This window comes from Lactuca serriola, chromosome 3 (genome assembly GCF_051521515.1).
Source record: "Lactuca serriola cultivar US96UC23 chromosome 3, Lser_US96UC23_V15, whole genome shotgun sequence".
Lineage (NCBI taxonomy): Eukaryota > Viridiplantae > Streptophyta > Magnoliopsida > Asterales > Asteraceae > Lactuca > Lactuca serriola.
Window position 1 is genome coordinate 47,935,745 of NC_136410.1, and position 24,982 is coordinate 47,960,726.

Consider the following 24,982-nt stretch of genomic DNA (forward strand, 5'->3'; position numbering starts at 1 on the left):
GGTTTATTTGATCTCATACACACTGATGTGTGTGGGCCCTTTAGATCCACCACAAGGGATGCGGGCCGCTTCTATGTGACTTTCATCGATGATTATAACAGATATGGGTATGTCTACTTAATCAAGCACAAGTCATACACCTTTGAAAAGTTCAAAGAGTTTAAACAAGAAGTGGAGAATCAATTGGGCAGGAAAATCAAGATGCTTCGATCCGATCAAGGTGGAGAGTACCTAAGTCTTGAATTCTACGACTACCTCAAGGAATGCATAATCATTTCGCAATTGACACCACCTAGGACACCGCAGTTGAATGGTGTGGCTGAGAGACATAATCGAACCTTGCTAGACATGGTTTGTTCCATGATGAGTCATGTTTCGCTACCTATCTCGTTATGGGGGTATTCCTTAGAGACTGCCTCCCATATCCTTAACTTAGTCCCTGTAAAGAAGGTTGCCAAAACACCTCACGAGATGTGGACAGAGAAAGCTCCCTCATTAGCACATATCAAGAGTTGGGGTTGAGAGGCTTTTGTAAGACAAGAGACTCACGACAAGCTCGAGCCTCGTAGTGAGCGGTGTATTTTCATCGGCTACCTGCAGAAGTCCTTTGGATATCTCTTCTATAGACCGAGTGACAATGTTGTCCTCGTTGTGAGGAGAGGGGTTTTCCGAGAATGAGAACTCATAAGCCAAGGCGACAGTGGGAGGCAAATCAATCTTGAAGAGATTCAAGAGTCGAGCGATGAAGGAACCTCTAACGATGGCGCTCAGCCCGAGGAGGAAACTCCGGTTGAACCGATTGACGAGTCCTTACCTCTTAGACGTTTCGAAAGAGTTAGGGTTCAATCCCAGTTTTATGGTTTTCATATTACTACAGAAAGGGATACGTTCATTAGTGATAGTAAACTAGTGAACTTAGATGAACCTAACAACTATAAGGAAGCCATGGCAGTCCCGGAGTCTGCAAAGTGGAAAGAGGCGATGGACAGTGAGATTCAACCCATGTATGATAACCAAGTTTGGAGCTTGGTTGATAATGTGTCAGGTCGTAAGATGGTCGGGTGCAAGTGGATCTTCAAGAAGAAGACCGACATGGATTGGTTGCGAAGGGCTTTACTCAAACTCCCAAAGTTGACTATGATGAGACATTCTCATCGGTTGCGAAGATAAAGTCTATTAGCGTGATGTTGGACATTGCTGCATTTCATGACTATGAAATACGGCAGATGGATGTCAAAACTGCTTTCCTTAACGGAAAGTTGGTTGAGGATGTTTACATGAATCAACCATAGGGTTTTGTCAATGCAAAACACCCCAATAGAGTGTGCAAGCTTGAAAAATCCATTTATGGATTGAAGCAAACGTCTCGCAGATGGAATCTTTGTTTTGACGAGAAAGTCAAAGAGTTTGGCTTTCTGTGAAGCGAAGATGAATCATGTGTATATGTCAAAGTTAGTGGGAGTATAGTTAGCTTCCTCGTACTGTATGTTGACGACATATTACTCATAGGAAACGACATCCCGACGTTGCAGGAAGTCAAGTCCTGGCTTGGGAAATGCTTCACTATGAAGGACCTCGGAGAGGCTGCCTATATTTTGGGAATAAGGATAGTGAGAAACAGAAGTAAAACACTAATAGGACTTAGTCAGAATACTTACTTGGACAAAGTACTAAATCACTTTAGTATGGAGAATTCTAAGAAGGGGGAGTTACCAATCTAAAGTAATGCCAAGTTAAGTAAGACTCAAAGCCCGAGTACCGAAGTCGAGATAGCAGAGATGAGTCGAGTACCTTACGCTTCCGCGGTTGGCTCAATTATGTATGCTATGAATTATACTCGCCATGATGTGACATTCGTTTTGAGCATGGTCAGAAGATATCAAGGGAACCCTGGCAAAGCACATTGGACCGCAGTCAAGAATATTTCTTAAGTACCTTCGGAGGACCAAGGAATGGTTTCTAGTCCTTGGTGGGAGTGATGACTTAAGGGTGCGAGGGTATAATGACGCCAGTTTTCAAACCGATAGGGACAACTACCGTTCGCAGTCAGGCTGGGTCTTTACCTTGAATGGAGGAGCAGTGACTTGGAAAAGTTCCAAGCAGGAGGCTGTAGCTGATTCAACGTGCGAATTAGAGTATATAGCTGCGAGCGAAGCATCAAAGGAGGCGATATGGTTGAAGAACTTCATCAGAGACCTTGGAGTTGTGCCAGCCATAAAGGATCCCATGGAAATTTTCTGTGATAATGAAGGAGTGGTTTCCTTGACCAAGGAACCGAGGGATCATGGTAGATCTCGACATATCGACAGAAAATATCACTTTATCCGACATCGGGTGGAAGAATGTGTCACACCCCGAAACCAGGAGGGCGGAATTGTTCCGGGGTGGAGGGCATCATGTTTAGCATCACAATCATTGTACAATAGCAATCATAGTAACACAACCATTACAATGAATATATATATATATATATATATATATATATATATATATATGAAAATGTTTACATCAGTCTGAAACTTGTTTCAATTACACCAAAAGTATGTAGAATATAAAAAACATGACTCTTATTGCTCCAACTCCTCTAAATCCAAGAAGTATCTGTCTACTGATTTTCTAAGAATACAAGCAGTTTGAAAGAATATCAGCATAAAGCTGGTGAGTTCATAAGCATTTAGTTTTGGTGGAAAAATGTTTTTTGATTCTTTTGAAAAGTGTTCCTCAAGAAAATCTTATATTTTCTTATGAAAAGTAGTGCTGAAAGAGTATCTATTAGTAGAAAATAAACCATCAGTTTTAGAAATGTCGATGTTATCCTGGGAAAAATCCCATATTTTCCCTAAAAACAGGTTATCCGTCCTAGAGGTAGAGATGCAAGTTTAGAAATCCCTGATTACTATCAGTGTATTTATGAAAATAGTTTTATTTCTTAAAATAAAACAATGAAGAGTAGAGTCCATAAACCAAAGTTAGTTTATACTTACTTAAAGTTAGTTTATACTTGATATGACCTAGAGACCTTTACAATGTTCTTCAGGCGTTAAGCTAAATGACATTTGTTCACCCCAGGCTGCCTGCCTAACTGTAGCTAGCATTTCAGGTGTGGGATTGTCAGTCCAGAATAGATATATTCACAAATCTCACGCTCTCCTCCAGGAGACCCTGGTTATACTAAAAGGATTTATCCCTGTACACCTAAGGGTACAATATTAAAGTAGAGCCTCACAATTATGTATAATCTAGTTTACAAGCTAGAGACAGTATAAACAGTAATTATCCTTGAATAAATGTATTTTATACTCCTGAGGAAATATATAACATAAACTAAATTTGCCATAGTTTATACATATTCATCCATGAAATCTGATTTGGTAGAAACTGTCTAGAGGGTTATCCTAAACTATACCCATTATAGTTTATTAGAGTTGATATGGAAAATGCTTTGTAAAAACGTTTCTGAAAGTATTGAAGCTAGATTTCCAAATTAAAAGTTTCCCTTATGCTCAACATATTACAAAAAGGGATAAAATATCTAAATATGTTATTAAACGTGGAAATCGTTGGAATGTATTAATAAGTTTAAAACTTAATAAAATACTTTGAGTTTGACTTGTATTCTCCCCTTAAAACATTAAAAACACGAAAAATTATAGGGGTATGAACTCACCTCGGGTAAATGGTTTAACTGAAGGATCGATACGGAAAGTTGGGTGTTCAAGTGAAGCCTTGAACACAATTTGATCCTAATTAACGCGTAATGACACATAAAAGAGTCAAATGAAGGTATTTCACCACTAGATGTGATGGAAAGCCACTCTAGAGACTTGGAACTACTTGCACTAAGTGATAGGACCTTGTAGGGTTGCATGAGGGGAGTGTATGGCCATCTTGAGTGTGTATGTGTCCATGGGTGTGCGGCCGTACACTCATGAAAGATGGTACTTTTGAAGTGTTCTCAAGGTCCATACTTGTATCCACGAAGTGTTCTAGGTCTATACTCAATTGCAGTGCATGTTAAGGGTTCTAGAAGCGGGTTTGCAGCCCTAGGATGAGTGTGTGGTCGCACACGGGAGTGTGCTGCAACACAAGGGTGTGTGCGGCCATACACAGGTGTGTACAGTCGTACACCCCACATAAAGATGTCTAAATGTCAATTCCAATGTGCAATAAGGCTAAGGTCATGTCTATCTCGAGTATGTAAGTCAAACTCTCACTTTGGAGGGTGTTTTAAGAGTGTGCGGCCACCTTAAAGGGGGTGTGTGGCCGCACTCACTTCCAAATATGAAGAACATGATGAATATTGCACACTTATGGCTTAGATAAAGTGGTCTTTCGTGGATATCAAGTTAGAGGATGAATTACTCACGTTCTTGAAGCTTTGGAGGATTTGTGGTTGAAGAAGCTTGAGAGAAATGGTGTTGTGTGCTGCCAAGGTGTTAAAGGAATGAAAAGAAAGGGGTATACCCTTTATATAGGGGTGGGTGTGCTGCCTAGAAGGGAGTGTGTGGTCAAGAGGTGAGTGTGTGGCCGCACACCCATGTGTATACCCGTACACCCCCCTAAGGTTGTGTATGGCCCGGTTTTGTCACCCTATGGCTTGCTGACTCATTCCTAAACTCAACCTTGGTCTTACTCAAGCTTAGAACTCTCAATTGAACCCTTAAACAACACGAGAAGTCAACAGAACAAGTTTAACATTGATTGAATTGGCTACCTGTTACAAGATAAAAGTTTCGGGTTGTCACAGAATGACTCCTCGTAGTGAAGAGGGTATCGTCGGAGGAGAACCCATCAGATCCCCTTACGAAGGGACTGAGTAGGGTTAAGCACTTGCAGCACGCTAGGAACATTGGGTTGAAGGACGATATTAGTTTAGATTAGATAGCTTTGAAACGTGTAATGGATAAATGTAATTGTCATCTGCTGATTAAATAAAGGGGTATTATTTATAAGTAAAGTTATTATCTTATGTTGATTATTTACCTATTGTTTCACTTTGCATGTTTTGACTTCCTCAATAATAAGATTATTCGAACGTTCCACAGTCACTCATACTTTCGGAGTAGGTATGAAAGAAGATTGTCATGAATTGGTTTGTAGATTGTCTAAAGTGTATTAGACATAGCAAAGGTTTGCTGCAACGTTCATGAGTTCTTATGAATTTGATTTGAGCATTGGATTAAACCCATGCTTGCTAGTATCACTTCATGAAATTTATCACGAGTGATCGCAAGATGATAATATCATATGGTCTTAAAACCTAGATATATGGTTTATCATTTGCGAGTTGGTTGTGCATTGATAATGCGTAAATGCATCAATAACTTGATGTTATAAAACACATTGTTGTGCATGATTTGATGAGTGAATGGCAAATGCATATAAGTCAAAGTTTATCTGTTCCTTTTATCCTAAGAGGGTAAAAGCGATATATGGGCTCTTCGATGATTTGGTTTGACTTATGTGTCGGGCCCGGTCAAGACCGAATTGATGTGTTCAATTAAGTTCTATGTCAGATGAATCAGAGATCGAGAAACAAACTGCTGGACAATAAGTATGACCGTGTTCCATGTAATTGTCCGCACGATATTTAGAACGGAGGACTATACGATCCCTTATCTAAAGGACAAGTTACTGATAAAATCAGAGTTCGACAACGTCTTTGAGAGCTACGATTGTTAATCGGATTGTACTTACATTTGTGGTTACTAGACTTATCCAAGTGGGAGACTATTGGATTAATGTCTAAGTCCGTAACTATATTTGGTATGTACTTGACCCGGTTGTGCATGATCCTTTTGGGTTGCCTTCACCAGAGCAACTTGACAAGGTGATTTATGGAGAGGGAGAGAGAGTTTATTATGGTTTATTAATATATTATGAATAATATATTAAAAGAGAAATCATATAGTTTAATTAATATTAGACAAAAATTAATTAAGAATTAATTTTGTGGCTAAAAGACATTAATCAAATAAAGGGGACGTAAACTGTCAAATGTGTGATAGTTGAATATTGGGCTGAGAAGCCTTATGAATTAGGCATGGACGAAATTAAGGATGTGTCCAACCTAATTTCGGCCATAGAGGCTCTATTCCAGAAGGTTCCTTGAACCGCTAAAGGCCTAAGCTGTCCATTAGGGTTTTGACTGAAACCCTAGCAACACAAGTATAAATAAACCCCTAGGGCATCAGATTTCGGGACTGGAAACCATAGAAGAGTTCATAGTCGAAATTGTGTCTCCTCCCCTCTCTCCAATATCTTCCTCTTGCTTGTGTGGTGTTTGTAAGTCATTAAAGGAGTGACATTTGTGACTCTAAGCTCCAAGACAAGAATATTCAAGCCATTGTTGGAGACGTAATCATCTAGATCTGTTTTCATATGATAATTTCGAAATATGTATGCTAGATCTAGGATTCATAAGTCTTGGATGAATTGCATGTATAATAGAGAAACTTAGATCCAAGCTTTAGGATTTACATGAGCACATATGATGTTCTTTTGGCTCAAACCCATCAGTTACCCTAATAAAAAATTTCTTCCACATTGCTATCGATCGTTTTTTTTACTACTATAAGATGCATGCTTCAAAACCAATTACTCTTATGATGGTTTCCGAGAGTTGTACTTATAAATTCTCACTGATTATGAGCTACTAGCCATGGAAACTTAGGTTGAGCTGGAGCAAATGAAGGCTGACATGCAAACGCAACTGGCGGAGTTGGAAGGCACAAATTGATGTTATAATGCATATTATGATGGTGATGTCAGCGATTGGAAATACAATATGGTTTGGGGAAGATAACGATTTTAGTGTTTTGGGGTTGGAATAACAGTGGTGTTGTTTGTGTTTTTTACTAATTTTGCCATCATAGTATTAATTGTTCTTACTAATTTCGGGATTGTTTGTGTTAGGTCAGTGATTGTTTATGTTAGGTCAGGTTCATACGGTGGTATGTTTTTATTTTGGGTAAAAAACAATCTTTTTGGGGGTTCTTAATCATTTTTTGGGGGGTTTTGCAAAGATGAAAACCATGTTACATATGTATGTATGGCCACTGTGTATTACATTTTGATGAATGGAAATGATTGTTTCTTCTTAATGCAATGTACTTTGTTAAAAATTGTTTCTTATTATGCAATGTACTTTCATTAAAAATGTTTCTTATTATGTAATGTACTCTCATTAAAAATGTTTCTTATTAATACAATGTACTTTGATTAAAAAAATTTGTTTCTTATTAATGCAATGTATTTTGATGAAAAATGTTTCTTATTAATGCAATGTAGTTTGATTACAAAACTGTTTCTTATTGATGCAATGTACTTTGATTATAAAAATTTCTTATTAATGTAATGCACTTTGATTAAAAAAGTTTATTTCTTATTAATGCAATGTACTTTGATTGGTGGTTATTATTTATTGTGTTTAATTGTTTTTGGCTAAAGACAAGAAAATAACAATGTACTTCCTTTTGATTGACCGTTGTAACACCCGTTTTCCAGGATGCATTGATTTAGGGCTTCAAGGAGTCAAAATTTTGATTTTTTTTTGAAGAAATGGGGTCTCACGGTGTGATCTTTGAGTGGTCATGGTGTGAGGAGGGTTAATATGTAAATTTTGTTCCGAACAGATCTCACAGCGTGAGACATAGAGGCTCACGACGTGAGAATTGATGCAGCCCAATCCCATGGTCTTTTAGGGTTTCCTTTGTATTCAAGCCCCTCTAAACCCATTTTAGGGTTCATTATTAACCTCCAAACCCCCTTTCACCTCAGAAAATCCTAAGTTTCATCCCTTGCTTGGTTTGTAACGCCCTGTTCCGAATCGCCTTCCTAATTCAGGACTATAGCCTGAAGATAGGTTATCATAAGGTCTAGGGCCTTTGGAAAAGAGAGGTATAGACCCATTTAGGTACGAATAATATAATTAAGGTGATCCGGGAGTTTGGGTCGTGTCTTGGAGCCAAGGGGTATATCGGAAAGTGGTTGTTCGAGCTCTTTATGAATTTTGGATTTTTATTTGGGATGTTTTGAGGTGAGGATAAGATGATATATACATAGAGCTTCTCGCCAGTCGCCACTTTTTCATGGATATAAAGAACGTCGAAAACGGAGTTGAAACGAAGAAGTTATGGTCGTTTGAAGTTGAAGTGGTTCAGATGAGTGATCTTTGACTTGTTGACCAAACTCACTTAAGAATCACGACGTGAGCATGAAGTGCTATATGTAACTTTTCCTGTGTCACAAGTAAAAAAGGTTTAAATATATTCATATGTGACGAGGAAGATCGTTCAACTAATAAAACAATTTTTTTTTTGTCTATAAAGAACTCCTTCAATGACTATATATTTACAATATCTATTTACAATATCTATTTACATTTCAATAATACTAATAATTATTTTTTTTATAATTATTTTACAATATCTATTTACATTTGTATTTTATTTATGTGTTAAAGGTGGGCTTAATTTATGTATTTTATTTATGTATTTTAGTAATAAGAAATCATTTAATTTATTCGTTTATTTCATCACCAAAAATTTAGTAGTTTTGTTTGGGCAACGCTCCTTGGATAGTCTGCGATTAAAACTTCTGCCGTCACGTTGTACAAACGGAAAGGGCCGCACGTTAATTAGAAGGAAAACCTAAAACTAACGTCGTTAAACCATCGCAAATATCTACATATCAGACCTCACGCTCACTATATATTCACTAACGTTCTCCATCTTCCAGCCTACTCGTTCTCTAAAACCCTAATACATTCTCTTCTAGGGTTTTTGTAGTTGCTCTTCTCCGCAGCAGCTACATCGAGACCTGCCTCCCTCACTCAAGAACCCTACTTTGATTTTTCTTTTCTTCGATTCTTCATATGGGGAAATCAGCAAAGAAGTCTGCCACCAAGGTACCCCTTTTCCCAGTTTCCAGTTTGTTATACTTGTTCGTGTATATGTGTCTCTTTCAAATTCTGATTACGCACTTGTGTTTCGTTTGTTTCAGGTCGAGGCAACTCCTGCTGTTGTTGCACAGGAGACCAAATCAATGAAAAAAGGTAGCTTCCTCGGTCTTTCGATGTTACGTTTACAAGTTTATTCATTTTTTGAGGGTTGTTTATGAACTACGGTTTTTTATTTTGACTGTGTATACATATGTGTGTGTGCGATGAATATTTTCATATATTTCAATCGTTAGGTTTTGTATTCAGGAATCGTTTTTTGATGTAGACAAAACGGCAAAAACCAACACTTGTATGTTTGTTCTTGAAAATTGACAGCCTTTTATTTTCTTGGTTTTGTTTGGTATTTAGTTTTTTGTTCGTATACATGTGGTTTATTTTATTTGACATCTCTATTAAATATCAGGTTGTTTTGATTTGCATCTTGAAAGCTGTAATAATTGGTTAAGTGATTATAAGAATATTAGATATTAAAAGTGTCGAAGTAACACTTTGCAACTAAAAGCTCCCAAAAGCACATTTAAAGCTATTAATTACATCTCTTAGAATGTTTTTTTTTGTTTTAATGATTTTTTATCGAATTTAGGCAAGAGAGACGCAGAAGAGATTGTTGAGAAGAAAGTGGTGAGTAGTAAGAAACAGAAGGTAGTCAACGGTGGTGTAACTCAGGCTGTTGAGAAAAAGAAGGTTGAAACTAAGACCCAAAAGAAGAACGTTAAGAAACAGGAAAGCAGCTCTTCTGAAGAAAGTTCATCAGAGTCTGATGAAGAACCAAAGAAGGTATAAGCTTATACATATTTGCATATATTTGTTTTACCATTCTAAAACACGTAATAATGTTTACAATGGTAAAATTAAAGGTTGTGGCTCCAGCCAAGAAGGCAGCCCCTGTGGTAAAGAAGCCTGTTAAGGAGTCAAGCAGCAGTGATGATTCTGATTCTTCTGATGATGTAAGTCATTGTCGCATGTTGCAAAACATTCGTTTATTTTATTCTTCACCCTTCTACAAGCCTTTTTAACGTGTTGCAGGAACCTAAACCTAAGAAACAGTCCGCTCCTACAGCTAAAATTGGATCGAATAAAAAACCTGTTAGTAAACCTGAAAGTAGTTCGGATGAATCTGAATCTGAATCTGAATCATCAGATGATAGTGATTCCTCAGATGAAGAAGTGAGTCAGAGTTTGTAAATCTCTTGACACTTGGATACAGTTTGTCTAATTTCACATTAATTTCGTCACTTTTTAGCAGCATACTCTACATGATACGTGTTGTACCCCACTTTTCTAAGTATTCTTTTTATCTAATTTAGGAGGCGCCAAAGAAGCCAGCTGCTGTTGCCAAGAATGGTGCTGCTGCAGCCACCAAGAAAGCCGAGTCAAGTGATGAGTCTGATTCAGATGACAGTTCAGATGAAGTAAGAGAGCTTTTTGGTTTTGTGAATCATTTTTTCTGAGTAAAGTCTTGTCATCTTTTTGAACTAATTCATTCACACTTACAGGAGGATGCCAAGGCAGCAAAGAAGCCTGCTGTTGTTAAGAATGGAGCTGCTGCTACTTCTGCAAAGAAAGCAGAAAGTTCTGATGACAGCAGCTCTGAAGAAAGCGATTCTGAAGAAGAGGTTAAGGCTGCCCCTGCTAAGAAACCTGCAGCAGCTGCTGCTGCAACCAAGGTGTGTATTCAATGCATGGTTTTGTCTTTCTATATACTTTGCTTGTTTTGTATGTTGTTCAAAGATGTTGATTCTTCTTGTTTCTTATGTGTACAGAAGGCTGATTCTGATGATGAAAGCTCTGAAGAGGAGAGTTCATCTGATGATGAGGAACCTCAGAAGAAGAAGAGTAAGCCAACTGAGACAAAAGCTGCTGCTAAACCAGTAGCAAAGAAAGAAGAGAGCTCATCTGATGAGGAAGAGGAAAGCTCTGATGAAGAGCCAGCAAAGCCTCAAGCTGCTAAAAAGGTAGCTGCAAAGAAAGATAGCAGCTCTGATGAAGAGTCTGAAGAAGGTGATGAGGAAGAAAGTTCTGATGAAGATGAGAAAATGGTTGATGCTCCATCAGCCAAGAAAGCTGTAAGTGCTTTTACATGTTTCACTTTCATACCCTGTTTATTTGTAATCTATATGTTTGCATTATTCTGATAATACAATGTAAAATTGCAGCCTCAAACCCCGGCGACTCCTCAAGCTACTGGATCAAAAACTTTGTTTATGGGAAATTTGAGTTTCCAAATTGAAGAAAAAGATGTGTATGTGGTTTTTGCCCTCGAGTCTTTCAATCTCATTTTCCATGATCAGTTTTATGACAAGTAGTTGTTGTCTTTGCAGAGTTAATTTCTTCAAATCTGCTGGTGAAGTTGTTGAAGTGAGATTTGCCATGAGGGATGACCGTTTTGCAGGCTATGGACATGTTGAATTTGCAACTCCTCAAGAGGCACAAGAGGTATATTTCCCTTTTTTGGTGTATCTTTTCTTAATGCTTGTTTTTTCATCCCTTTAGGCTAATAAACATAATAATTCTATTTTCAGGCTCTCAAACTTAACGAAGAGCCATTACTTGATCGCCCTGTGAGGCTTGATTTAGCAAAGGAAAGGGGTGCATTCACTCCAGGGAGTGGAGGGTATGCCATTTATTTGTCAATGTGTTTGGATTTTTTTTATATGTAATTTTAATAAAATCTATATTGGATCACTGACTCACATTTATAATATGTAGAAACGAGAGGTCTTTCCAAAAGAGTGGAGGACAGGGTCAAGGACAATCTATATTCATAAGAGGATTTGCTTCTGATGATTTTGACACTGTATGTTTTTCTCAACTCTATAAACTATAAATTATCCCCCATTTCTGGTTTAAAAATCATTTGATGATTGCTTTGTGTTACAGATTCGTTCTTCTCTTGAGGAACACTTTGGTCAATGTGGAGAGATTGCACGCTTGTCTATCCCAAAAGACTATGAATCCGGGGCTCCTAAAGGGTGTGTGTTTTTACTTTTTAATATGTATATTGGACGATTGATTTGTTGTTTTTACTTTTTACAAGTATTGAACATAAAGTTAAACATGCTGTTGTTTTTTTTTCAGGGTTGCTTTCATTGACTTTAATGATAGTGCTTCCTTCAATAAAGCTTTGGAATTGAGTGGAACTGAAGTTGCAGGAGGTACGATAACTGTGGAGGAAGCTAAGCCAAGAGGTGATGGTGGTGGTGGATCTGGACGTGGTGGAGGTCGTGGCTTTGATGGTGGCAGGAGCGGTGGACGTGGTGGTAGGTTTGGTGGGAGAGATGGTGGTGGATTCAGCGGTGGACGTGGTGGCAGGTTTAGTGGTGGACGTGGTGGAAGAGATGGTGGCCGTGGAGGACGTGGTGGTAGAGGAGGCCGTGGACCTAACAGGCCAAGCATGGCTACCCCTGGTACAGGTGTGTGTTCTTTCAATTAATTTTTTCTTGAAATTTATGGAAGTGATAAATAAAGATTCTTACAAAATCTGTTGTGTTGCAGGAAAGAAGACGACCTTTGATTAAGACCAAGGAGTTAAGAGTGAGGGGTTTTGGTTGGAGGTTTTAGGATATTGTTAAAGTTATGGGTTTCATTTTTCTTTGTTATGTGATGAGATTTTTTTTCTTATGTGGTAGTTCTGTCTGAAGCTAGCTTATTGACATGTTATGTAATATTTTTGGCAAGTTATATGTTTTATTTACAATCAAAAATTGAAATACAATTTTCTGTCTTCTCTTTGTTCCAACTGCTGTCGGATGATGCAACACCTGAGATTTTAGATCAACTAGATTAAAAGTATCAACATTCTAATGGTGCAAAACTTTATTAACTGCAAAAGAGTTGAGGGAACAGTTAATGAAACTCATATTTAACTAGCTATTTCACTCATATAAAGTGGTGTTGGAAAGATTCTTGCTCAGTTTAAGGACACTCATTAACGGCTTATCCGCAAACAAATAATTCTCTAAGTTTCTAATCAAAGATGATATGACGCAATTGAAAATCGTTTGCAATCTAGTAGTATTATGTTTTCTTAGATATCGTGTTTGCTTGTTGCATGACCTTTTTAACAAGAAACATTTGTTGTTGGATAATTTTGGGACCACTTAATATATATATATATATATATATATATATATATATATATATATATATATATATATATATACTATGCTGTCACTAATTTGGATTTCCTAAAGAACTTATTTAAAATTGTTGATGACCGATTTTATCAATTAATGAGGACAAATAATTACCGTGTTATTTCACATCTAGTTATATTTCCATCTATATAAACACGTGATGGGAAGCAGATATGATATACGAAAATAAATTGTTAAATTCGTTGGTCTTTTGTTGATGGTTATAGAAGAGAGTTTTGAGATCAACTGAAAATCCCACTCTACCCATCATATTTAGAAAACTCAATGGATTGAGGTATGTATATTGGTTGGGATAACTAACATCAATCTCGTTTGTATTTTGGATAGCCGTTTAACCATCAAAGGCTGTTGAAGTGGCTAATTCTTGGAAATTGGGAAGCATTGAGAACAAATAATTTGTTGGAGTTATCATTTCTCTTTAGTACCAATAAGTTTGATGTTAAAAAATGATCTCTTGCAGGAAGGTTGACCGGATATTTCTTGTAAAAACATTGGCCTTACTCAGTACCTAATGATAAGATTTTTTGTTTAAGTTTTCTTATATGTTCAGTTGTTAAAAATAACCAACATTTGGTCCATGGTAACCTCTCTGATGGACTCAATTTACTGTGTTTTAAGAGTCCACCATAGTTTGATCTTCCTCACCATGTCACATTTCCTTCTCAATATACTTCTACTATTAAGAGTCATGAAGTTTATAATCATCTCAACAACAATTTGTCTTGTAAAGTTTGGCATCAAAGACATGGTCATTTGCCTTCATACAAACTCAAACATATTTCTGTTTTTCCTAATAGTGATGTTAGTAAAATTATTATTTGCACAAGTTGTAATCAAGCAAGGCAATATAATCTCTCTTTTTCTCATAGCATTATTCATGTTTCTAAAATTTTAAGCTTGTTCATGTCGATGTTTGAGGCATGACAATACACCAACTTATAATGGTTATTGCTAATTTCTCACCATTATGGATGATTTTAGTTGAACCACCATGAGGACACACCTATTGAGTACCAAAAGTAATGCTCTTCCCACCATGCAACACTTTAAGACAATGCTTGAAACACATTTTAAACTAAAATCAAGACATCATCTTCCAATAATACGCCCACGTTAGTATCCAAACAAAAGAGTGCTTAATTATATATTTCTAAAGACATACCTCACCAACCTAGCATAGTTGAAACGCCTCAATAGTGAAGAGAAAAACACAAACATCTACTTAAAAACTCAAGGACCTTATTATTCGAATATAAGTTATCTATTAAAATTTAAGGAGATTGTGTGTTAAATGCCACATATCTAATAAACAAGTGCCTCACTAAATTACTCATAATAAAACACCTTCTGAAATTCTATTTGGAACTGCTCCATCTCATGCCCATCTAAGAAACGTTGGCTATCTCTATTATGATTGTACTCTTATTTAACAGGGTGTTAAATATGATTTGAGAATTGAAGACCATCTTGGCTGCCATACCATCAATTGGTTGACATACCATCAATTGACCAATAGCTAGTAAACAATCAACCGGTAAATCATTAATTTGACTGTTGATTAGCTAGTGGAATGCAGAAACAACTCGATTTAGCTAGGGTTTACATTGTACTTTGCCTATATATAATGGTTGATAGCTAGTGCTTCAATGTTACAATGACTATATTGTAATATCATTTTCAATTTTGTGAATAAAAATAATCTCTCACGTTTGTGGACGCTGGTCATATTGACCGAACCATGTAAATATTGTGTCTTCGTGTGTGTATGTGTGTTTATTCTCATTTTTCCTAATACAAGGTGTATGTAATTTCATCCTAAAGCCTTGCCTTTCTTTTTCGTGGATTATCCTCTCGGAAAGAAAGCCTATAAGTTATATAACCTTCATACATCTAAATTGTAACTTTTTAAGAATTTCATGTTCCTTAAACATTCCCTCATCTCAATCACTCTAACGACACCACCATTTTACTTTATTTGTAACAAATTGACAATTTTTTTGGTTATCCTCACTGCCTTCTGTTCCATCAGCTACCCACTCCACTATCGACCACATGAACCCTCATTGTTTTTTTCTCTAACTTCAAGTCTTTCACCATCTTATAATCCACTCATTAGCTCCCATACAGCCTTCTTTCATTGTGCGAAGATCTTCTCAACCTCATTTTCTAGCTCTTTGTGTCCATATACTATCGTGGTAACTTTTTGTGTGCATTCTCACAAACTTTTATGTACTATCTCATCTCTAAATAAGCAAATTCTGGACAACCTCAAACAAAAGAAGGAACCTAGTTGCTATGGGAAATTAAGACACCTCTCAACCTTTTTGGCAAGCTACATTGATGAAAGAAATTGAAGTTTTGGAAAGTAACAACTCATGGGTTGTTACCGACTTGGCCAAAAGGATTAAGGAATAAACCCAACAATTGTTATCGATAAGCATAAGACACCTTCAACTTTTTCAATATACCAAATTGTGACAACCCCAAAGTTTATTCCGTTATTATGCCCCGTTACCGTTAAAGGAATATTCTGTTTTATAAAAGTTCCGTTAATTTGGGGTCGACAAATAAATAAATGTTTTATTTATTTATATGTCATGTTATTATCGTCGTGGTAAAATAAATAAAATCACGTAAAATATCAATTCCATTTAGTGGGAAAAAGTTATTTTTATTTACGACCATTTAACCGGGTAAAAAGTTTAAAGCCTCGGTTAACATCAGTATCGGGTAGAATTCCACTGTGTCTCAACTCCAACCTATATTTAAAGTGGTTTAAGCCTCATTTGAACCCTTCTTCACTCTCTCGCTAACCTCTCTCCTCAATCCAAGATCTAGGTCCAAAAATCACTCATTTCAAGCTTCAAATCACCAAGGTAACTATCCTAGCTTCTAGTATAACATCCTTAGCCTTCATTTTCGTGTTCAAATCATGGAATAGGACCATAAACATGTGTTTACGGCCCTAGAACACTCTTGGTCCGTGAACACATATAAAGGGGGTTTTTGAGCCTTAAAACCCTTCCAAACCACCATTGGAGCTTAGATATGGCTTAAGGACTTATTGGATTGGACTTAGAACACCTTAAAATCAACATTTGGGGAGTAAACATGAGTTTACTGCCCAAGAACATGCTTGGGCCTTAAAAACCCTTTCATGGGTAGTAAACTCATCAAATGGTCCATATGTTTGATTAAGTCCCTTTCTAATGCCCTAGAACCAAACCTAGCATCACCCCTCAAATGATATAAGACCATTTAGCACTTAAGAACACCATCCATGAGTTTACGGCCGTAAACTCATGGGGATGTGGTGTTTAGGGCCGAAAACTCTTCTAAGAGTTTACTCTTGAAGAGTAAACTCCATACCCAAGCCATACATGCCCATAAATGTCACCCGGGTCACTCCAAACACTTGAATTGAAGTGTTTTCGCGACTAGAAGTGTATACCCTCTATTAATTAGTGATTTAAATCTAATTAGATACATTTGTGTATCAATTAATATTACATAGGAACCTCGTACGTTTTCAAGCCTCGATCCGACGTTTAGCATCCTAGTCGGCACATTTCTAGTCTGGTGAGTTCATACCCCTTAATGAACCTTTTTAAATGTTTTTACATGTTTTAGGGGGAGGGGATACAAGTATAAACTCTACAAATTTTATTATTAAATCATATGTGATTCACAAATTATCATCTACAAAAGGGATTTTCTACACTTTTAACTGCTTTCCAATAAAACTGTTTTAATGGATTAACAAAGGCATTTTAAGATTAAATTGTATTAAACTGCTTTTAAAACTATGTTTGAATTACTTTTCTTTTTAAAATATATCTACACTAATATATTTATATAAGTAAGACTTGAAGGACTTAGGACCGATAGCTCGCCTTATTTCATGTTCTTGTTTGATGTGGTCCTAGGGTATCTGTTATCCGTCCGACTGTCGTTGATTTCTTAGTTATATATCATATATATATTAGTGTTAGATATGAAAGTCTTCATCCCATACAATACCTTTATTATTCAAAGGCCGGAAATCATACACTCTAGTTAGCTATAATAGGTATAGCTAAGACTACTACTTGTTACCTCTACTACTGCTATACTCACTATAACGGCTATTACGACAAGTTAATACACGTATAAGAGAACACTCTAAGAACTATACAAAAGACTATTATACTATAATACCGAAGAGTACACGAATCCAGAGTATAACACACTATCCCTCTAAAAGACACTCTACTACGCTTACACTATGTGACCAGGGCTTTCCGGATGGAAGGCATCACTACACGTATAGATCTATACGGGACTGACACTAATACATCCCGACTGCTAGCTACAGTCCGAGCCGACTAGGCTCAGGGGTGGCACTACATCACTACACTACGCATGACTGGGAAGGTCATCGGGTTCTCTATTATCACTTCGGTCTGGTCACCTGAAGGGTTACACCTTTAACCAACATAATACACTAAGACTTAAGTCTAAGCTAACATCCCGAGGTAAGTAAATATCTATTACTAATGGAAGTTTTGCACCACTACTACTGTTAACAGGCATAACTTTTCTTCACCTATGCTACTCACATGAGATTTATTACTATACTTTTACGACCGAAGGTTTTCAATGATAATGCTTATACACAACTCAAATGACTTAACTTACAAAGTACTTTTCTGGAAAATATAAGATTTTCTAGGGATATCTACTACTTATAAACATAAATTTCAGTTTTATTCTACAAGTTTGAAAACACTTTTTTACAACAAAGACACTAAATTCTTATGAACTCACAAGCTTTATGCTGATACTCGTTTTCAAAATAACTTGTATCCTCAGGTCAAAGATAGACAGGTACTGGTGCAGCATTTTGGAGAAGATGGAGCATGCAAGACCCATCTCTTATTTTTGAATTATTTTTGGTGTCTATTGAAACTTTACAGAACATGCTTGTAATTAAACTCACTATGCAAATGAAATGGTTGTTGTCTCTTGTGTTTACTATTATGCAATTGTTATGATACTGTACATGATATCCTCCACCCCGGAACGTATTCCGCCGTTACCGGTTTTGGGGTGTGACACAAATGATGTAATTTTTTCCTTGTAGGTGAACGTCGCACCATAAAAATAACCATGATTAAACAAATGTAACCAACCAAAACATAATTTAAGAATTCTATGTACATGGAATTGAGACAATTAACACAACCCTAAGCCTTGGTTCAATGCAATTTCATTATTGTAAATTGTTTTCTAGAAATTGAGTATAAGAAAAATCGGGACAATTTCATGAAAAGGTGTCACCAAACAACAAATGCTATTATAAAATCGTTATAAATATTGAAAGTTATAACTGCTGAAAAGATTACCAAACGATGGCAGATAACTCACAACCATTTCTGGTCAATTGTTTGAATTTCATTATATTATTCTTATAAATTTATTTCTTAAATTGTGCTGAAATCTTCTACAGTTAAAATGAACAGAAAGTGATATTCATATGACTAAATAAATGAGAAGATATAAATATATAACTAAAAATGTATAAAGTATATTATTTTCCAATCATGTACAAACGTTTTTAATGTGGCAGTGACTGGGTGGAACTGGAAACGCATGGTCCATTAATGGCATTGCATGAGAACGATGTCGTTATGGCGCCAGCTAGCACCCCCCCCTTGGCCCCTTGCCCTCTCAATCCATCGTTCAAATCGGACAATCGCTCCATATTCTCTCTTTGCAACTAGGACTCACTGTCACTGACCTCTCCTTACTCTCTCTCATCGACGATAAAGCAGAATTCGGTACCTCTCTCTTTCTCTCTCTCACACACACACACACGCACGCACTTACTTTCCATCTCTCTCTACATTCAAATGGGTGGAAGGTTTCCTGAAGCTTTTGTTTTTGTTTAATTTGTGTTTCGTCTTATTGTGCAAGTAGATTAGGTTTTCGTTACTCAGTTTTACTCTCTAGTACGTCTTCGTTCCCCAAAGTAGCATAGAGTTATATATTGATGGTTCGACATAGTACTTTGTGAAACACAAATTGATATATTATTTGACTTTCCAGATGTGGATTTTGTTATAAAATCAACTCATCGGCTGCTATTATTAATAGCTTTTGGTTGATCTATTGAACTTTTTCCAAATATTAGGTTTAATGAGATCAATTTTGTTTAATCTGTTAGTATTGGTAAGAACTAAAAATGCTTCAGTTCCACGATTGACTTGAAGTTGACGAAGAATTTTGCTTAATATCCAGAGTCAAGCGAGTTTTCTTATAATCAAATGTGTAATTTGTTAACCCGAGTAAGGTTCACCTCAGATCTTCACCTTTTCTTTTTAAGGGATAGAGAGATGTTTCTTTTTCTTTCTTTTTTTATTTGGGGAAGGGGCTCTTGTCAAACCTAATTTTGACTTGAAAAGTCAACCGTTTAAAGTCTAAAGTTACCAATGATGGAATACTTTTGAGTTTTGGCTTTAGTACACAATCTAAAAGTAATTTAATCTTTATCAACAAACACTTTTTGTTAAATTCAAAATTATAAGTAGCAAATTAACAATTAGCGTTGCTCATTTTTTAATTTTCCAACCACAGGAGCCATGCCTGAGGGTATAACATCTGAAAATCTCATGAACAACATCATGGATACACTCTCTGATAAGCTCCAGAAGCAGAATTCTGGCTCATTCTTCGTTGAAGAAAAGTCACACTCACACACAGTCTCTTCTCAGTTCAATAAGCTCTTTGGGAGACAGAAGCCCATTCATCACATTTTAGGGGGTGGCAAATGTAAGCTTCATCTCTTCATTCTTTATTAACCTTACACTAATGGTATCTGTTTCCTTTTTTCTTTCTTTCTTTCTAAAATGACATTATCTTCTTTTGTAGCTGCTGATGTGCTCTTATGGAGGAACAAAAAGATATCAGCAGGTGTCTTATGTGGTGCAACTGCAGTTTGGGTGCTCTTTGAATGGCTTGACTACAATTTCCTTCCTCTTGTCTGTTTTGGTCTGGTTATCTGTATCATTGGTCAGTTTATCTGGTCAAACCTATTGAACAGGGCCCCACCCCGTGTTACTCTGCCAGATGAGCTATTTGTGAACATTGCTAGAATAGTAGGTGATGAAGTGAATCGTACTCTGGGTTACCTTCAGTATGTTGGTTCTAGAGGGGATATCAAACAACTTGCACTGGTATGTCTACCACACTATTATTTTAAATATTGACAATTTTCTGATTTTTTTTTTCCAAATTGTGTTTAGGTTGTTGGGGGATTGTTAACTGCAGCAATAATTGGAACCTGGTGTAACTTTTGGACTGTTATTTACATAGGTAAGATCTTCCTTTTGTCTTTTTAGCTTCCTTATGAGATGTATTGTTCATTTATTTATTCATTTATTTAGGTTTTGTGGCTGCTCACACTTTGCCTGTTGTGTATGAGAAGTATGATGACCAAATTGATAGTGCTGTGTACAATCTGTTTGGAAAGGTTCAGAACCACTACAGTAAGCTGGATACTAGTTTGCTAAGCAGAATTCCCAAGGCAAAAGCGAAGAAGTTTGCATAATTGTATTTGAACATGTTGCAAATGTTATGTAAGTGTAACTCTTGCCATTTAGACTGCTTATGGTGTGTACTTATCAGTAGTTTTGCTAATAAATCAGTGTCATTGTGATGCTTAGACTGTAGATATTGCTTAGAGGCTGTTTTTTTTTTTTTTTTTCTTTCCCATTAAGTCTTGTATAGCTGTTTGAATTGAGTGCTTAACCCATAAAGGGATAACAATATGATAACTAGAATATGCACCATTTCATCATTCCTCATATTAAATACATATTTTTAAAAATAAATGTCAAAAATAGAAGGTTTCCTGGTAGATTACAGTTGTTGAATATGAAAGGGAAGTGAACGTTGATGGGGTTGACTTTTATGTAGTCAGTGGTAAGATTGAATTGAGACCTTAGCTTGTGGGCCACCTTGAACATACACAAAACTGCACTCAGAGCTAGGTTTGATGACCTTACTCCATTGTGGAAGCTCGTATACATTCTTAGTCAGGGTTGGAGTCAATCCCCAAAGAGAGCCTGATAAGTTTTCAATTACCAACTTCAAATCCGTGATTGGTTTTTCTGATGTGTTCTTGATTATCACCTTGTGCCTGTAGTATTCAATTCCCCCAACTGTCCATGAGTTCGTGATCGAGTGCAAAAATTCAACTGGCGCTCCATATGGTTTCGTAGGTGCTTTAGCATGGGAGTCTACAACAAAAATATGAATTTTAGAATTTATAATATTTTTGTTAGTAGAAAAACTAAAGGTTAGTTTCGGTATTTCACTCACATGAACCGGGGTGTCCCTTGGTTGGGGAAGGTGATGTGGTGGGTTTTGGACCGAGGTTGAGGCTATGTAACTTTGAGAAGAGTCCCACAAGAGGGGCAGTCCCGGAAAGTGTTGGCTCGGTTTGTTCGTAATTTGATCGATCATCATCGAAATTGTCGTTACGGTCTGGACCACCGACCAGCCCACCGTGGATCACGTTTGGGTTAGCCGCTGGGCGGTGGTACCATGCATCGAACCCTTGTACGCACCCGACCACTGAGTGGACTACAGATATAGAGGCGATTGAAGCACCCCTGTGGTGGACATGAATCGGGTAGTTTTGCCCGTATCCAACAATGTAACTCATGGATTTTGGATTTTTCCCAAGGATATAATCAGCCTGCATGATAAGCCTTTCGTTAATTAAATGAATCAAGTGTTGACTTTTTTTTTTTTTTAATAATAAAAAAAGCGGATTGAAATTACTAAATTAGACATGCCTGAGATTGAGCGAAAGTAAGGAGTTGGTGAGGTTGAACATTGGCATCGGGACACGTGAGAACCGACTTAGCTGCTGTGAGATAGTCCGAATAGACTGCGAGAAGAAATGCAGCGGAGGCGGCGTATTGCATGTTGTTCCATTGGTGCAAGTAGAGCAAGCCACCTGCATTGAAATAAATATATAATAAGCATAAAATAAAACAGGTTGTACTGCGTCCGACTTGAACTGGACTGTGTGTGACCGAAGTGGAAGATAAGTTTTAGCGACGAACCAGGAGTCATGGGTGCGTTGTATCCATCATTCTTTTGATGACAAGCACATGCAAAGTAGTCGGCTTTTGCCTTATATTGTTTCAACGTGGCGGTATACGCACCACCGTGTCCATCCAACAACACCTTGGACAGGAGAATCTGGACACCGGCGTATTTGTTATCCCATGAAAATTCCTTTGTTGCCCACCCAGTGCCGCCCATGGAGGCAGCATTGTCCACCACGTATTTCAAGTACGACTCATCATTGGTTGCCCGGTACAACCATGTAGCCGCCCACAAAAGCTCATCTTCAAACCCAGATGACGTGTAAAACTCCTTGGCACATGGGATTGAATCCGTGAACAGTCCCCGAAACCGATCCGCAAACCAAAAAAGCTGTGAAACAAAACATAAAGTTTAATATTGACTCGTCTAATTAACAACTCTGAAAGTGATCGGAGTGCATGATTCCATTCCAACCTGTTTAGCGTGAACCAAGAGTAAATCAGAGTAAGATGAATTGTAAGGCCTAAACGCCATGGAGGCGGCAGCCATGGCGGCTGCGGTTTCTCCGGCGAGATCGGATCCCGGATGTTCAGTGTCTAATTTATACGCGGTTCTCGGTGTAGTCATATCCTCTGCCCTCTCCCAACAGTAGTGATCCGAGTCTCCATCACCTACCTGTAACCACAAGTTTCCACTCTTTAGGTGACCAAATTTTATATTTCTTAAATATACATATAGTTGTGGTAGGAGGGAAAATATCAAATAAACATTCAAGTTATCTGCGATGGTTAAAACCGTTAATTCATACCTGTCCCCAAAGAACATTAGGTTGTGAATGAGCTTTGATGAAGTAATCAGTACCCCATTTAATGGCATCCAAAACATGCCCCATTTGATTAAGATCCATCATATTTCTATGATACTCTATTGCGCCCCATGACAGCATTGTCACTGTATATGCCATTGGTAGTCCAAACTTCACATGGTCACCAGCATCATAGTATCCTCCCACCAAGTTCACCTACATTCCACATCATAATTAGGTCTATGTAGGTGTACAACCCAAAATAGGATAAAGTACAAGCTTACGAAGCAAGAATGATAGACTCACCTTTTGTTGGTAACCATCAGTGAGACCGGAATCGCCTCGCCAATTCACTCGTTGAGTCCGTGGTAACTTTCCGGACCTTTGTGCCTCGAAAAACAGCAAGCTTTTGTCAAGAGCTTGACCGTAGTCGAAAGCTGATGATGCATTCATGATGGTCAAAATTAAGAATGTGGCAAAAACATGTCTTGAGTTGACCATGGTGATCGATTGTGGTATGGATCAGTTGAAGAAGGAAGCCGATGAAGAAGAAATGATGTGTTTGTGTGTATATATAGAGACAAAGTATGTATAGATATATCGAGAGAGAGAAAGAGAGTGAGATAGAAGATATGGAAGAAATGTAAGAAAAGGTGGTCGGGTTCACGTTGATCATAAAGAATCGAGGTTAAGGTTAGAGCTCCCCACGTTGTATTTAGTACTTCATCCTTATGATTGCTCGGAGGGTAGGATAGAATTAATAATCTTTGTTTGGTTTGACTTAACTTTTAGCCAAAATTACATAATTGGTCCCTGTAGTGTTATATCTATCAATTTATGGATAACGTCCCCGATATATGTATTTTTTTCCTCGGATCTAGACCTGTCGAAAAAACTCGAAACCCGTTCTACCCACCCGACCCGTTTTGAATTCGGGTAGAATGGGTCGGGTAGAACGGGTGACGGGTATGAACATTTGGGTAATTGGTTAACCCGATAATAATATAGGTCGGGTTTTAGGTATGAATATTTATTTTCGGGTATACCCGAATACCCGAATTCGTCTTTTACATAATACCAAATATACATTGCAGTCACGTACACACACTTTAAATAAAACAAAACCCTTCGTTTCCTTCTTATGAACGACGGCTCGACAGTCGACGCAAATTTGCAAAGGGTATTCACGACGTTGAAGCTGAAGTCCTGAACCGTCATCACAATTCTCAGTTTCTCACTATCGCACGGAGTGGAATTAAAAAAGTACATAACATATTATAATGATTTGTATTGTTATTATATATGTACTTGTTAATTGTATGGAGTATTTTCCTACCCGATTCTTTATTAAACCAACTAATATGTAAAAAAAATTATCAATAAGTGTCATTTAAGAAATTTTCGGGTATACCCGATAATTACCCGACCCGACCTCAAACCCGAATACCCGAAACCCGAAAACCCGAATTACAATATAGGTCGGGTATCGGATATTATTTTCTTAAGAAAATACCCGTTCTACCCAAAACCCGAAATTTTACCTGTTCGACACCCCTACTCGGATCTTCCATGTGTGTTCTTTTTTTACCAATGGTACCCGCCCCGCGTTAGATTTTAGATGCCGTTGACGGCCCGATGTTAATTTGGCATGAAATTACCATTTTATCCTTTGTGTTAAATTTATTTTTAGATTATTTTAATTATCAGTGTGGGCAACACACCCACCCAGTCACTCCCATAAAATTTCCACACTTGTCTCACCTTTCTTCTATATCGTTTCCTCTTGGCAGTGATTGTTGATATTTTAGTGTCACCATGTCATTTTATGTAATTGGAACTAACATGTGAGCTAAGGGGTTTCATAACTTGTACTCTAATATATGTACGGGGTTTGTGCGTAGTGCACACATGAATAAGATCGAATTAGAAGTTTGTTCGATGACAAGTCGGGGATCTGGG

At 37.3% G+C, this 24,982-nt stretch overlaps 3 protein-coding genes across 9 annotated transcripts; 2 read left to right on the forward strand and 1 right to left on the reverse strand.

The window, feature by feature from the left end:
* Positions 1-8,716: 8,716 nt before the first annotated feature.
* On the forward strand, positions 8,717-12,701 carry NUC-L1 (nucleolin like 1). Of its 3 annotated transcripts, none has more exons than XM_079030094.1 (15): positions 8,717-8,908; positions 9,004-9,055; positions 9,546-9,739; positions 9,820-9,909; positions 9,989-10,129; positions 10,270-10,374; positions 10,459-10,629; positions 10,726-11,028; positions 11,119-11,204; positions 11,284-11,398; positions 11,485-11,576; positions 11,672-11,759; positions 11,843-11,934; positions 12,041-12,375; positions 12,458-12,701. In XM_079030094.1, exons 1-15 carry the CDS (start codon positions 8,876-8,878, stop codon positions 12,478-12,480), a joined length of 1,920 nt encoding a protein of 639 aa, XP_078886220.1. In that variant the 5' UTR covers positions 8,717-8,875; the 3' UTR covers positions 12,481-12,701. The 3 variants fall into 3 exon arrangements, with proteins under 3 accessions (XP_078886220.1, XP_078886221.1, XP_078886222.1); XM_079030095.1 differs by having other exon boundaries at positions 10,729-11,028; XM_079030096.1 differs by lacking the exon at positions 9,989-10,129 and having other exon boundaries at positions 8,728-8,908.
* Positions 12,702-18,778: 6,077 nt separating this feature from the next.
* LOC145092184 (Reticulon family protein) lies at positions 18,779-20,828 on the forward strand. Of its 5 annotated transcripts, none has more exons than XM_079030099.1 (5): positions 18,779-18,938; positions 19,735-19,929; positions 20,029-20,333; positions 20,403-20,472; positions 20,544-20,828. In XM_079030099.1, the coding sequence occupies exons 2-5, from the start codon at positions 19,740-19,742 to the stop codon at positions 20,705-20,707; spliced, it is 729 nt and encodes a 242-aa protein (XP_078886225.1). In that variant the 5' UTR covers positions 18,779-18,938; positions 19,735-19,739; the 3' UTR covers positions 20,708-20,828. The 5 variants fall into 5 exon arrangements, with proteins under 5 accessions (XP_078886225.1, XP_078886227.1, XP_078886226.1 ...); XM_079030101.1 differs by lacking the exon at positions 18,779-18,938 and adding an exon at positions 18,951-19,021; XM_079030100.1 differs by lacking the exon at positions 18,779-18,938 and adding an exon at positions 18,971-19,109.
* Positions 20,829-20,930: 102 nt separating this feature from the next.
* On the reverse strand, positions 20,931-23,599 carry GH9C1 (glycosyl hydrolase 9C1). The gene is made up of 7 exons (XM_079030098.1): positions 23,330-23,599; positions 23,027-23,239; positions 22,693-22,893; positions 22,233-22,608; positions 21,960-22,123; positions 21,481-21,859; positions 20,931-21,398 (listed from the first exon to the last, which is right to left on the reverse strand). Exons 1-7 carry the CDS (start codon positions 23,522-23,524, stop codon positions 21,076-21,078), a joined length of 1,851 nt encoding a protein of 616 aa, XP_078886224.1. The 5' UTR covers positions 23,525-23,599; the 3' UTR covers positions 20,931-21,075.
* Positions 23,600-24,982: the final 1,383 nt, after the last annotated feature.